Below are 14,234 nucleotides of genomic sequence, written 5' to 3' on the forward strand. Positions count from 1 at the left end.
CACACTCAATGTCCAGGGCATGTGTGACAGTAGGAAATGGAAATCTGTGTGGCTGTAAATCAACAGATTTCAGCCTGACATAGTGGCTTTACAAGAACACAACCAACGTATGTATGCAGGCAAGACAGGACACTACTGTGGATATGATATTTTTTTATGCTGGGGAGCACTCTTTCTCAGGGGTTGTCTTTCTGATCAAACATGAGCTTCAACCTGTCATTGCATTAAATGACAATAAAGGCAGATGGCTCGTTCTCCAATGCCTTATTAGAGGAGAGGTGTTTGAATTTGCTTCAGTTTATGCACCTCAGTCCTCTAGAGAAAGAACTGCAATTTGGGATGCCATGCAACAATATCCGTGGAGATATCATGCCTACATATGTGGTGATTTCAATAATGCTCCACAACAAGGAGACAACACCTCCAGACATGATCATATGTTATCTCCTGAAAGGCATGCATGGTCTCAACTACTTCTACATCTGGATCTGGTTGACCTTTGGAAGGAATTGCAGCCTTTGTCACCGGGCTACACTTTTCAACATAATGCTCTTTCAGCCTATCACGCACGTCTGGATCGATGGTATAGTGTTGCGCCCCAACAAAATGGGGAGTTCACATGCAAAATGTGGATTGACTATGCCTTTGTGCATTCAGACCATGCACCACTATGGTTACGGTTATCTTTTCATAACATGCCAGATGATAGATTGCCACACAGAAGACATCTCATCATCAACAATAGTTATTTGCAACATGCTGATTTCAAGGCAATGGTTACTGAAGTAGCTCATTGTCTTTCCTCCAACAGCCATCTAAATGTTGATGTTGCCTGGGATACTTTTATTTCTAAAATGCAAGTGGTGATTAGAGTTTATGGCAAGTCTTACATGAAGACTCTGAGGGAAACCATTGCTCAGGCCAAATCTACTTGTCAAGACCTCACTGAACTCAGTCATCACCGTTCTTTGTCCTTGCATGAGCAAACAACACTATGCCAGGCCAGACATTGTCTAAAACTAAATGATCAAAGGAAACTGGCAAAATGGGAGACTAGAGCAAGACAAAGAGCCTTTACAGATAAAGGTTGCTCTTCCAAAGAATTTTTCAAAAGTTTACATCAGAAGAGAATCAAAACAGAAATTTGCAGAGTGCTTATGCCTGATGGATCATGGACTACCTCACGGTCACAGCTTGCTTCCTTTTGTGTGCATCACTTCTCGCAGCAATTTGGCTCTGCAACTCCTCTCTCGCAACAGATTTTACATGCACGAAATTTACTGTTGCAACATGTTTCTCCTATCATTTCCCCTCCTAAAGCTTTGGAATTGGAGGAACCTTTTACTGAGAGGGAACTGCAGATGCGATCAAATCATGTGGCAGATGGAAATCCCCTGGATGGGATGGTTTAACAATAGAGTTTTTTCTAGCCTACTGGCCTATTTTGAAGCATTCTTTGTTATGTATGGTGAATGCTGCGTGGCAAAATCAGAAAATGCCAGACACATGGAAGAGAGGTCTTGTTAAGCTCCTTCCCAAAAAACAAATTTGTGAGTCTTTCGCAGATTGGAGACCTATCACCCTTATGCCTGTAATTTACAAAGTCACCACCAAAATGGTTGTTGATTGGCTAAAGGGGATTTTACATGATGGGTTGCATCCTGCTCAATATGGCTTTGTCCCGCGCAGGCACATCACCGATAACATTGCTAATGCCTACATTGGGATTGAATATGCTAAATATACACAGCAGGATGTTTTGTTACTGCAAATTGATATTGCCAAAGCATTTGATACTATTCAATGGGATTTTATTTCATCGACTCTGCAAGCATTGGGTTTTGGCACAAAAATGCAGCAGCTCATCACTTGGCTATATCAAGATAGTAAAGTTGCCTGTATACTCTCAGGAGATATTTCCCCATCCTGGACTCTTGCTTGCTCTGTCAGGCAAGGATGTCCCCTGAGTGCTTTACTTTTTGCTATAGCCACCCATCCACTGCTTCAATATTTGGATCACCTTTTGGACACTGATCAGTTACACAGTTTGGAGATTCTTGGTAGTCGCAGCATGATTGCTCAGGCATATGCTGATGATTCATTCTTTACTCCAAAAAATACTCGGGCTGATTTGTCCATGATTATGCATACTCTTACTACATATGGTTTGGCTGCTGGCCTTCGGGTCAATTTTCAGAAATCGAAATTGCTGCCATTACATGCACAGGAATGGCACAACCTTCTGTGGCCTGGAGAAATTGTCCCCACTTCCCATTTTATTCGACATCTTGGTTATCCTCTAGGCTGGGGACTCACCCGCTCACAACAAACTGATTGGGTGCTAGCAAAATTAAGGGCAAAACTTGAATATTGGAAGCTTGCAACTTGGCCATTACATGTTTGCCTGCGAATCACGCAATCCATTTTGATAGCATACATACAATTTTATCTGCCTCTCACCATGTTCACTAAGGCAGATCTGGTTTCATTTATGTCAGCTATCATGGAAATTTTCTGGCGTTCAAAACATGGCAAGAAAAGTCTCAGATTACTCTCTATGCATCGTCTCTGTTCTCCCAAGATGCACGGAGGTCTGAACATTCTTGATATTCAAATGCATTTACTTGCTCACAGAGGGAAAATGATGATACAGTTTATGCAAGGAGATCAGCCTTGGGCTTACATGATTCGCTCTCTCTTATTACATCTTCATACACCTGCCTTTGGGCATTGGCAGCTTACTCAGTGGGATTTTTTATTTGGCTCTATCCAAGGCAAGATCAGAGGATGCCCTTTTGTCTCTCGTCTGCTTCTTGATTGGAAACATATTCTATCCCACTTGGAATGGCATGGCAGGGACTCTCTCTCGGGCAACTCCTTGAGGGTAGAGAATATTTTTTGGTCTAAAGTTTTCCACCCCCCTTTGGCCATACAAGAACCCCGACGTTCTTATTTTCTCTCCTTCAAAGGCATTTCATATGTGGCGGATGTACTTCGGGATGATGGCACAATCTTATCTTTTTCTATGGCTGCTTGCAAATATGGCTTGGGAGCTCATTATCGCCCTTTATGGCATCGAATATCAACAATGCTCCAACCGTACTTGCCGGTACCCCATTTGGAACTTCAGAATCGGCTTGAGGATTGGATCTTACGCTCTCCTTCCTTATATGCCCGTCCTCTGAAGCTCTCACATATCACAGTGTCATCACTGTATAAAGTGTTATTACCTCCGCGCCTTGGATTTCCCACAAAGCAAATACTGTTTGGCATATAGATCGCCCAATGAAGTGGTGGAGAAAAAGGCTGCGTCTTCTTTGGCATTACAAAGTCCCTCTACGACAACAACTTTTCCTATGGCGAGTTCTTCTTGGCATTTTTCCATCCGGACAGTTACTCGCACACAGACATATAGCTTCAACTGTTTGTCACCGATGTCAGCACTCTACTGAATCAGTGTTTCATATCTTTTGGTCCTGTCCAAACACTTCTGATCTCATTGCTCTTATCAGACAGAGGCTTCGACAGCGATTTCCTACTGTTACTTTTGGCAGATTTTTCTGGTTGTTTGGCTTTCATCCAGAGAGACAGGGTTTTGATTTATTTTTTGTATGGGTGCGCTATTGGACACTATGGACTTTATGGATGGACAGAAATCATAGAGTCTTTGGTGATCCACTTTTTTCATCTTTTCTTTTTTTCAAACGATCTCTGCAACAATCTTTTTATGATTGTCTTCAGACTCGTTTGATTGATCAGGATGTATATACAGCTTATACTGAGATCTTCAGTTGAGTAGTAGTTTACTTCGTCTTTTTGAAGTAACTATGAATGTAATTTTTCTACATCAATAAAAGATTTCTTCCCACAAAAAAAAAAAAGCGTGTGTGAGGGGGGAGAGACAAAGAGAGAGAGAGAGAGAGAGAGAGAGAGAGAGAGAGAGAGAGTCTATTAATTATCCACAAGAGACCAGTAGGTCTATGGGACAGCACAAAACCATATAATACACCTGCTTAGGGAGGGCACATGGCAGCTCACTGGGAGTGCAAAATTACAACTCCATTTTAGAGTACCTACATAATGGTCTAAAAAACATAATCAGCCATACATCAGACTGTTTTTGGTTCAATAAGTGCTATATCTTCAAGGTATTCTGCCCATTTTCCATGATCCATCTTTCCTAGCAGCCTTGAACTTTGTTTGGCTAATTATGTTTCCTTATCCCTCAGTTGAGCTCGTGTGAGTTCCCTCGGCTATCCATACCTTGCTCCCTTTCAACTTCTAAGATTGTTAGAGGAGTTTGATCCGTAGATCTCCCGAACTAAGTGTAATGATAGCATGCCCCTTAGAGTGTCGGACATTAGTTGATCCATCATCATCCTCATCATCAACCATCAATTCAATGTTAGGCATGGCTGCTTTGACATGTGCTAGAGTGTCAGTGGAAGACTCCTCTTCATACCAGCTCTCACGTAGTCCCCCCTACTCTAATCTTCAGTGCATTCTCACATCTGGCTTCGTATTCCTTGATTTCTTCTTGGATGTCATCTCTACTAGCCTTTATTACAACCTCCACAGTCACTTCCTTCTTGATTGTTTGTACTCCAGTGTGCACTAGGTCTTTAACTGTAGAGACTCGTTGAGGGGTAGGGGGAGAAGTCTTACAGTCAATTATTGCCTACTTCCCAGGTCATTCAAGTCTAGCTACCAGACATGCAAGTTGCATCTGTTACTCTCTCACCTGTTGCTGCAAAAAAAAAAAGTGTTCATGTTGCCCAATGAAGGGTTGATTCAGTCGTCCTCGTAGAAACATAAGCACATACAGAGAGGGTCTCATGGCTGCAACTCAGCATTTTGGGTCATGATTCAGGCGTCCCCTGAGAATGCATATGCACCCAAGACAAGTATACATTAATCATAAAACAATAGGACAAAGAGTCTGAACCCATGGAAAAGATAGGAGATGCAGCATCACTAAGGTCATCCTCTCTATGTTGTCTGAGGAACGAAGTCTACAAGAGGCTCCGATGGTGTACGGGGTAGCGATAGCATAGAACCTATGATAGAGCGCTGACATTGGTCAGTATGTGTTGTCCGGTGTGGTCTCCTAGCCATGGTCCTGCGTCGGACAAGTGCCACTATCAGACCGTCAATTGTACCTCTGGTATGGTTAACATGGAGGGAAGATCCCCAAGCCTGATCTCTATATCGACGCACTAACGGGTCTATTTCTCATTCCGACCTCGGCTATGTCGTCTCTCTGGTATGAACTGGTATGTGCTATCTGGCTTGAAAAACTCAGTAATCACACTTTGGTTGGAATGTAACTCAGCACCTAATCTCATGTATGTGTCCTCAGCAACTGAAGAGACAGTGGTGACAACTTCTGATCTCATAGTACACAACACATTTGAAAGTAGAATCTCCTAGCTCAATCTCCTGTAGATCACATAAAGTGCTAATGCGTCCCTCTCTACATATGCCCTCAGCCGGTCCATTCTTAATGCATAGTTCGTGTGAGGAAACATGGAACTGCCCAATTGAAATCATCAATGAGTGGGGAAGGTGGTCAATGAGTGGGGAAGGTGGATCTGCATGTAGCTTGGTGGGTCGATGAAGCCCTCCTTTGATATCCGTAAGCAGTGATCTCTATGGAAACTAAACTTGACCGAAAGCTAGCTAGATGCTGACCCATTCTGAATGTGTGTAATTGTATGAGATCCTCCCAGATAACCTAGTTCACCTCGTGGTTGGTGAGCGGGATAGAGGGGACCTCAAGGCTATACTGAAAATGGGGGCAATCTGTCCATACGGAGTCCCACGCTCTCAAACCCTCTGCATGTACAGGCATATCGACACCTTTGATCACCCTGATCTGTTAATCCCTTGGATGTGGATGGTAACATGTGGCGGCTTAAGGTCGAGCAACCATAATCCCTGGAGTGCATCCAAGTTTCACTAAAGGCCGCAGCTGAAAAAGAAGAGTAAGACCACATCATCTGCATTGAAGAGAATCTGGATCAAGGAGTTGGCGAGAGAGGAGTCTGTCCCTCCTAATGTCCTAACAAGGGTCTCAAGCTATCTGGCAAGCCACCTCAGATCACCCTCTACAGGTTTCATATCCTCTCTAACTTCTGTGTGCTCTGCAAACTGAAAATGCAGTGCGCCATGCACAATGTTGCTCTAAAAATCAGTAATGTAGAACTAACATACCCATGACCTAAAGAGCACAAAATGATCGACAATTAGACTATTGCAACATATCAACGGTTTTCAAACCAGAAGTAGGATTGCAACATAGATTCAGCTTTCAATTAAATATGTCTATTTCAATTTTATTAAAAATTTTGCAAAGGAAGAGACTACTTTAAAAATTATGGTCTCAGCTTTTGAATTTTGGGTTGAACAAAGAGTTTTTTTTCCCCCCATGAGAAGTTGCAGTCCATAATTTTGATTTGCAAAATAGATCACTTACCAATCGGACCGTGTGGGCACTGACATTTCCTCCCTCATGGTCACTGCAACAGGAGACAAGAAGGGAAAATAGATCAACTTCCTGCAATTGTTGTATATGTGTGGCCAAATTTTCAACAAAGTCACAACTGCACTAAAACCTTCTTATTGACATTTTGTTGAGCCGGACAAGCAAATAATAATGATGACATTTGAAATAAAAATCCATGCCAATTTGTATAGCAAGCCAAGGTCAAAGTTTACACCATGTGAATCATTTTGGCAAGAACTATAAAGGCTACTTCAACAAACCTAATCAAAAAAATGGCTTCGTGAACCTATAAGAAATTTATGTCATCTGTACAATGTGAAATCTGAATGAAAAGAGGGTCTAGCCTTGAAATAGAGACAAAAAGACGAGCAGCAAATGCACCAACTTTGATGCAAGGAACATTGGTGCACTTGACATAAAAGATGGGCTGGATCCTCAGTGTCACATAGTAGAGGGCTCACCCCAGTTACTATGAAGCTGATCCCATGGATTGCTATTTGCAAATGGGCAAATAAGGCACTTCCCCTTGTGTGTACCAAGAGTGCAGTGTGTGAATGTGTTAAAGCCAACACTCCCGAAGCGCACGAGTGAATATAGAAAGATGCAAACACAGACTTAGATCCTTGAACAATGCAATAGTAGAGTAGAGCAGTACTTCATGTACTATAGATTGCTCCACACAAGACAAAAGGGTGTGCTCAGTATGTCACCATCTAGCAGCCAAGGGGCTGCCTAGATCTGGACCAACTATTCAAAACTGTCATCTCCTCCTCCTGGCACCTTTAATCTCTGTCATCCTGCATGCTCTCCTAGAGCTTCAGTGGCCTGCCTAGTGATGCCCATGATTCTCTTTCTGAAGATCTGCAGGCTTTCCATGCTGCTGCCAACCAGGTCCAGTCCTTTATGCAGGCATCTGCTGCTCCCTGCAGCCCTTGTGCCTACCCCACCTGTGGGTCCTTCTGCCCACCATCTAGGACATAGCAGCGACCTGTTCTTGCTCCTCACATGACAGCCTTGCAAGATGTTGGATAGAAGCCGCTGGGTTGCTTTTGTCATGACAAGAGAAATCACTAATCTGTGATTAGTAGACATTAAAACATTATTATTATGTTATACGCCGATGGTGTAACATGTATTTGTATTTATGATGGACACCGACCGATTTGTTATGGCAGATAGGACTAGTCGAGCTGGAGCCACTGCTTCAGACGGCATAGAATTTGGACATGTGATACTTATTCTATTAATAAAAATGTGCACACACGTGTCTAGGTCCTAGGGGCAATAGGAAGGGAAGGGTGCATTAAGGTGCATTGAATGGTAGATGCATGGGTCATAGGATAAGGGTAGGTGTAAATGGGAAGATGGGAACTTGAGTGATCTCAAGGGACATTAATGAAAGGGTATCACCCTTTCATTGGGAATCTCACGTAGCATTCTCTACCAAATTGCATTCATCCGTCATCTCTTTCCCACCTTGCATGTAGGTCGAAAAAGAAACAAGTACTCTCACGAGGGCGCTCTTCCCCATTGGAGGGCCAATCGGCATTCAAATTCTGCATGCATTGCAACATTTGCATTTTCGAAAAGTGTGGATCTTCACATTTGGTATCAGAGCGGTGACGATCCATGAGCGGGACGAGAAGAGGGCGACAGTTACCTCGTTACGCATTGATGTCCTTAAAGCAAACATCACCACCACAGCTGGCGCTATTGCTTACGTAGAGTGCATAACAGATTTTTGGGGGAAGCAGAGTGCGAATCGAACACAGAACTCTACTATGGCCAAAGGTGCTTGCCCTCAAGATAACCCCAGGTTTAGAAAAAACTCGGGTAATCAAGGTCAACGACAGTCTCAAGATCCCCACAAGTCTCAGAAATCGTATGCTGGATTCCAACAGAAGCACTCCTCTAGGGATCGCGCCTCTTCTTCTTCACAAAGTCATTACCGACATCCCCAACATAACCATGATTTTGAAATAATCATGAATTGTTTTTCTTAAAAAGACGGTAAATCCTAGGAAAGAACGAAGTTGTTTCACTGTCTGAGATATAGTCCAAGTCAATACCTTTTAAATACGGTCTTCATCTATGCTAACACCTTCGCGAGTAATCTTGTGTCCTAAGTAAATGATCTATTCCAAAAAGAAATCGCATTTACTAATCTTAGCATACAGCTTATTCTGTCTTAATAAAATTAAGACAATCTTGAGATGAGCAATATGATCCTCTACAGTCTTGCTGTAAACTAAGATATCATCCAAGAACACAACAACAAACTTGCCCAAGAAAGTCATACATTGGTCAAGGCAATCCAAAAGGTAATACGAGGAACTCGTAATGACCATAACTAGCCCGAAAGGCTATCCTTTCAATAAGTTTTACATAAGTACGAATCTGGTGGAGCTAACTCGTCCTCCTCTAACTGACTCATCCTATAATGTGGTACACTTATAGGCTGAGAACCAGGGACTAAATCTATGCAATGGTCTACTACCCGTTCTAGACGCAAGCCTAACGACAATTGTTCAGGAAATACATTACTAAAATCATTCAACAACTTCTTTAATTCGATATGTTCAACCACACTTAAATCATTTGCATCAGACACAGATGCAATAAATGAAGAAAATGGAATTAAAACACATTGAAAAACATCATAAGAAGTTGTTAATATATATTTTGAACTTCAATCTCATTTACAATAGGTCCCTCGGAGGGACATATATCATCACACTGTATCAAAATTCGGGTGTCCCCGTACAAAAGAGAAAGGGTATGAGCTGCCTCAATTCTTTCCACCAAAGTAGAGCCTTCCTGGCTAGATATCCAACTACTAACTGTACACCCTTGTCTTGCGGGTAGGGGTGAAAATTGAAGTGGACCCACTGTAGCATTGGCTGGCCTCAGATAAGCCCCAGAAACAATATTCCACAAATGCTTTGCAACAAGAATATGTTTCATGAGATAAGACCACATCGGATGGTTGGTGCCATCCAACTTATCATCTTCACGAAGAACTCCAAATAAATCTTGATTGTTCCCAACCATAGCAAATGATGTACCTCAGACTCACACAGTTTCCAAACATGTGTGTGAGGGTTGTCTTTTGGGTAAGATGCATCGATTTCCTTTTCAAAAGAATTGTCCAAAACTCTCACAAAGGAAATTGCAGCTAGTGCACAGTGATGTCTGTGGCCCAATGAGGACAAATGCCATTGGAGGGTATAGATATTTCATGAAGATACATGAATTGCCAAGCAAAAAAACAATTGTCAGTATGTGACACTCTGGTGTCGAAACATCCTACCCAGCCCCGTGTAAGCATGCATGGCAAGTGAACCCTGATCACCATAGAAGAGGGCTAAATCCTGAGTGCCTCTGAGATATCTGAAGACTCTCTTCACTGCCTGCCAATGCTGTGAACTGGGCATGTGCATGAATCTGCTGAGCTGAGATACTGCATACTGCAAGTCAGGTCTGGTGTGACATAAATAAATAAGGCATCCAACAGCCTGCTGATAAAGAGTGATATCGCAAGGTGGGCTCCCATCATGAGCTGAGAATTTGAAGCCAAGGTCCACTGGAGTAGAGATTGGCTTGCAATCCTCAAACTGAAAACGATCAAGGAGCTGTCCAATATACTTGGACTGAGACATCATGATACCCCCCTCAACATGAACAAACTGAATGCCCAAATAATAATGGAGCCGTCCCATGTCTAACATGTCAAAAATCTGCTGCAAATCAGCCTTGAAAGCTGCAATTTGCTGAGTATCTGGGCCCGTGATGAGCATATCATCCACATATAAAATCAGCACTAAAAAATCAGATCCACTCCCACGGACATAAAGAGTGGGTTCTATGGGACTATTCTGAAAACCAAGGGATAGTAAGTGTGCATGAATTTTGGCATACCATGCCCTGGGTGCTTGCAAACCATAAAGGGCTTTTCTAAGCCGGCATACCAACCTCAAAGCCAGGAGGTTGTGTGACATAGACTTCTTCCTGCAGATCCTTTGCTATCTGCACTCTCTCTCTCATTCGACCCTTCAGTGGTATCAGAGCCAAAATTTATTGGGCAAAGACTTGGCCTTAAGCATGCATCTGGCCATCTCCATTGTGGACCTGTTTTTCCTTTCAGAAACATGAGGAAAAACAAGATTCTGCTGAGGGTATCGGTTATATCAACCAAATACTGGGAAGATTATTGTCAGTAGAGATGTAATCTTTGCTGAACATTCAGCTTCTCCTCTTGTGGACTGCAAAGCAAAGCCAGATGTTGACATGTTTGATGCCTTTGAATCTTGGTTACCTCTGCCATCATCAGAAGAGGATTTTGACCAGCAACATTAGCCTCCTGCAAGCCCTCCACTAAGCAATAATCAGCCACAACCTCATGCTGATTTGCAGGTTTCTCTTCCCACACAAAATGATCCCACTATTCATGATGCAGTCATTGAAAAAAGAGCTGTCAATAGACAGCCAAGGCAAGTTCCCAGATGGCTTCTTGATACATTGAGGGACAGCAAACAAGATCAGCCTTTTGCTGCCCGGACAAGATCAAGGAATAGACAGCATGGTCACTTTCTTGAGTTTGCACTCCTTGCTACAGCTTGCAATGAAGAGCCTCTGTGCCGTAAAGATGCTTTTGACAGCAAAGAGTGGATGGATGCAATGAGAGCTGAGTTACAATCTAAGTTTGACGTAACAGGTGTTCTTCTGCGACCCTTTGCTATCTGCACTCTCTCTCTCATTCGACCCTTCAATCCCATCCATGTGGGTCAAGGTTTGAAGCTAGGACTGCATGGCAACAATTTGCTGGAACAACTGCTCATTGTTCGAATTTAGGAACGCAACTTGTCATCCAATCCCGTAAGGAATTGGTTGAAAGCCTCCCTTGTAACCAAATCCTCGTAGACATCATAGTTATCCCCTTCAATATCCCATTCAGACATGGGGGAGGGCTGATAGGAATTAATTATGATTGGATCAGCCTTAGGGAGGTTACTTGCATTAGCCATGAAAAAAATGAACAAGGGAATACTCAACCAAACAAGGCTGTAAACTGCAAGACCTAGCACAAACTTCGATTGGGGAGGACTTATCTCGCGCACGAACTGAAGACGGCTGCTCAGCAACAACAAAGCTTTTCGAATCCTTGGCAACAGAGCTGAGATGAATGCGCAAATCCCCAGGCCCTGCTGACGAACCAGCTTATGAGCTGTCTCGGCTCCCAAACCAGCAGGCAGGTGGCAATTCCTACGGCCAACAGCAGCGAATAAGCAAGGGAAAGATGAAGAAGCGATGGGGTGGCAGGAGGCAGGGAGGAATGATGCAAGCTGGAATTCAGATCTAGAAGGCGTTGGAGCAGTTGTGAATCAAGAGCTGACTGCCAACAAAATAAAGGTGCCCCTTTTTAACTAATCCAATTGGTGCCCTAGCTTTTGAAAAGCATGACCCACCAAATCTAGATGCTTGCTTTTAGGGTTTGCTTGCCAAAAAAGCAAAGTTGCTTTTTTGCCATCTCTCCTCAATCTAATGGAGATTTCCCTCTCTTTGGGTCGATGTCTGCATGCAAGTGCATCCCTGAGCTTTCCAACTGAAAACCGCCCCTGAGCTTCTTCTCCCACTCAAACCGCATCTCTTACCAGGTAAAAACGACTTTCAGTCACTCACAAAACACTCATGCCATCCTTCCTCAATTTTGCTCCTTCCTCTTCAACGAATTATATCCCACCTCCCTAACAGGCACCAACCCAACCAAAACTCATCCTCCCTCAACATGGAAATCACATCTTTCCTACCTGCTAACGAAACAGTGCAATTTCTAGCCAAGCAGTACAAAGAACGAAATTCACACCCTACCCAGAAGATCCAAACAGGAATCGAAACACCACCCAACCGTGATGCACGTGTCTAGGATGCGTAGAATCCCGCAACCCCCGAGCCACACGCTAGGCTCCTAGCAAGAACATTTGCATCCAACCAATGCACAACCTCCTAGCATCCTATACCACCAGAAGGCAACCATAGGGCCTCAGGACTGCGCTGCGAATCTGGGCTACGCTAGAAAGCAAGTGTGCGTCCACAACACGATCCAAGATCCAGACCAACACAGAAGAGCTAGACCTGCTCTGACTTGCGTGAATGAGAACTGAACCACTAGGCCCCTTATATAGGCTTTGGCCTAGTGCCGCTAAAAATAGCTAGAACCTAACTCGTCAGTTTCCCCTTGCAACCCAACCTGGGAATCGCTTGCCTAGCCTCCCCATGCTATCAAAGCTAGTCATGTCTGCCTAAGCACACGTCAGATACAATATGTGCACATGAAAGTTGAGACCAAAGCTAGCATGGACAATGGCAAGCCAAGGTATTGCAATTCCATAAGCTATTATTCTGGATCCGATCCATTGAGTGAGTGATCAGTGTGGTCAGCGTGGAACACATACTCACGTCAAGATCTTGTGTGTCCAGGAGGGCACTCTACGCATCTCAAAAAAATAAATATTTGAGCAGACTCCCACTGACTTAGAGACTGTTGCATAAGCTTTTAATATTCCCAAAATCTGGTGAATAATCCACATCCTTGTGGAGGCATGCTAGAGATATCCCCCGCTCCATGCTTGCCTTGTACGGCCAAGTCATTAAAGTCGAGGCCAAGAACCCCAAGCCTTAATGTGGTCTGGTTAATGACCCGAAAGTGACTCCTGTCTGCTGCAGATATCATAGATGTAAACTAGCCACATAACACACGACACTTGATACCAGACATGTGATACAAGATACTTAACACTAACTAGGAAAAACACCATGCTCTAGTTTACTTTCCATAATAGGAAAACTTTTTTTTTCCAAAAAGATTACTTCATTAAGTATGAATGAAAACCGCAAGAACAAGCTCTAATGCGGGAGTACATCATGCCATGCATGAGGGGGGGGGAAACCGGCTCAAAACGAGCTAACAAAAATCCAAGGTGGAGGCTAAAAGTGCCACCTCAACCCTGAAGGAGACTCAGAGAAGAAAGGAGATCCTCTCCAAACTCTGAAGAAAGTACCTCTCCTGGCTGTAGCTGCTCTGGAGGATCCCTGCATGCTCTCCCAGATGGATAATAGGAGAACTTTCAAATGCCATCAGCGTATAAATGCCCAGCCTTGTCTCCATACATGATCAAGACGGAGTAGCCTGTGGGGCCAAACTAATGGCCTGGCATGTGCATAATTTATTCCTTTAGCCCAACTAATGGCCTGGCATATGCATAATTTATTCCCTAAGCTCAACGAGAAGCAATAAATTGCATACGTCCTTCCTCGTCACCGCAAGCGTGAAACCATGAAATGGAATGGATGGATGGATGGATGAAGCTGCCTACTGCTCCCATCAAACCCCCTTCCTGCGGTGGAAAAAGATCGCATTCTTGACTTCCAATGTGTGTGGGTAGTTCTGAGCACCTGCATGTATCGCTGAAATTCCACTAGTAACCATAATTACTTCTTCATAGATAATCACATAACTGGATTGATGATCCTTCTCAGATGAATACTTCTTACCCAAGACTTACACAGGACTCTCCAAATATTTCATTGTATTCCAAACCATTGTAAAAGAAAACTCTACAAGTGCCAAGCACAGAAAAACAGCCCCTACAGGCTATTTCATTCAAATAGGACATGAAATACTGTGTTTACAAAATAATGGGGCGCCAAGCTATTACACTTCCATAAGTTT

General features: G+C 43.3%; 1 protein-coding gene across 1 annotated transcript in view; it reads right to left on the minus strand.

Moving 5' to 3' along the window:
- Positions 1-14,234, minus strand: part of LOC147880768 (citrate synthase, mitochondrial-like) — a 116,905-nt gene that overhangs the window by 42,571 nt on the left and 60,100 nt on the right. The window contains exon 12 of the mRNA XM_087370542.1: positions 6,476-6,518. Within this exon, the coding sequence (XP_087226668.1) occupies positions 6,476-6,518 (43 nt within the window). The remainder of the gene's footprint in view (positions 1-6,475; positions 6,519-14,234) is intronic.

The sequence above is a fragment of the Dipteris shenzhenensis genome, chromosome 32 (assembly GCF_047967505.1).
Source record: "Dipteris shenzhenensis isolate YYH24624 ecotype China chromosome 32, Dip_SZ_1.0, whole genome shotgun sequence".
Classification (NCBI taxonomy): domain Eukaryota; kingdom Viridiplantae; phylum Streptophyta; class Polypodiopsida; order Gleicheniales; family Dipteridaceae; genus Dipteris; species Dipteris shenzhenensis.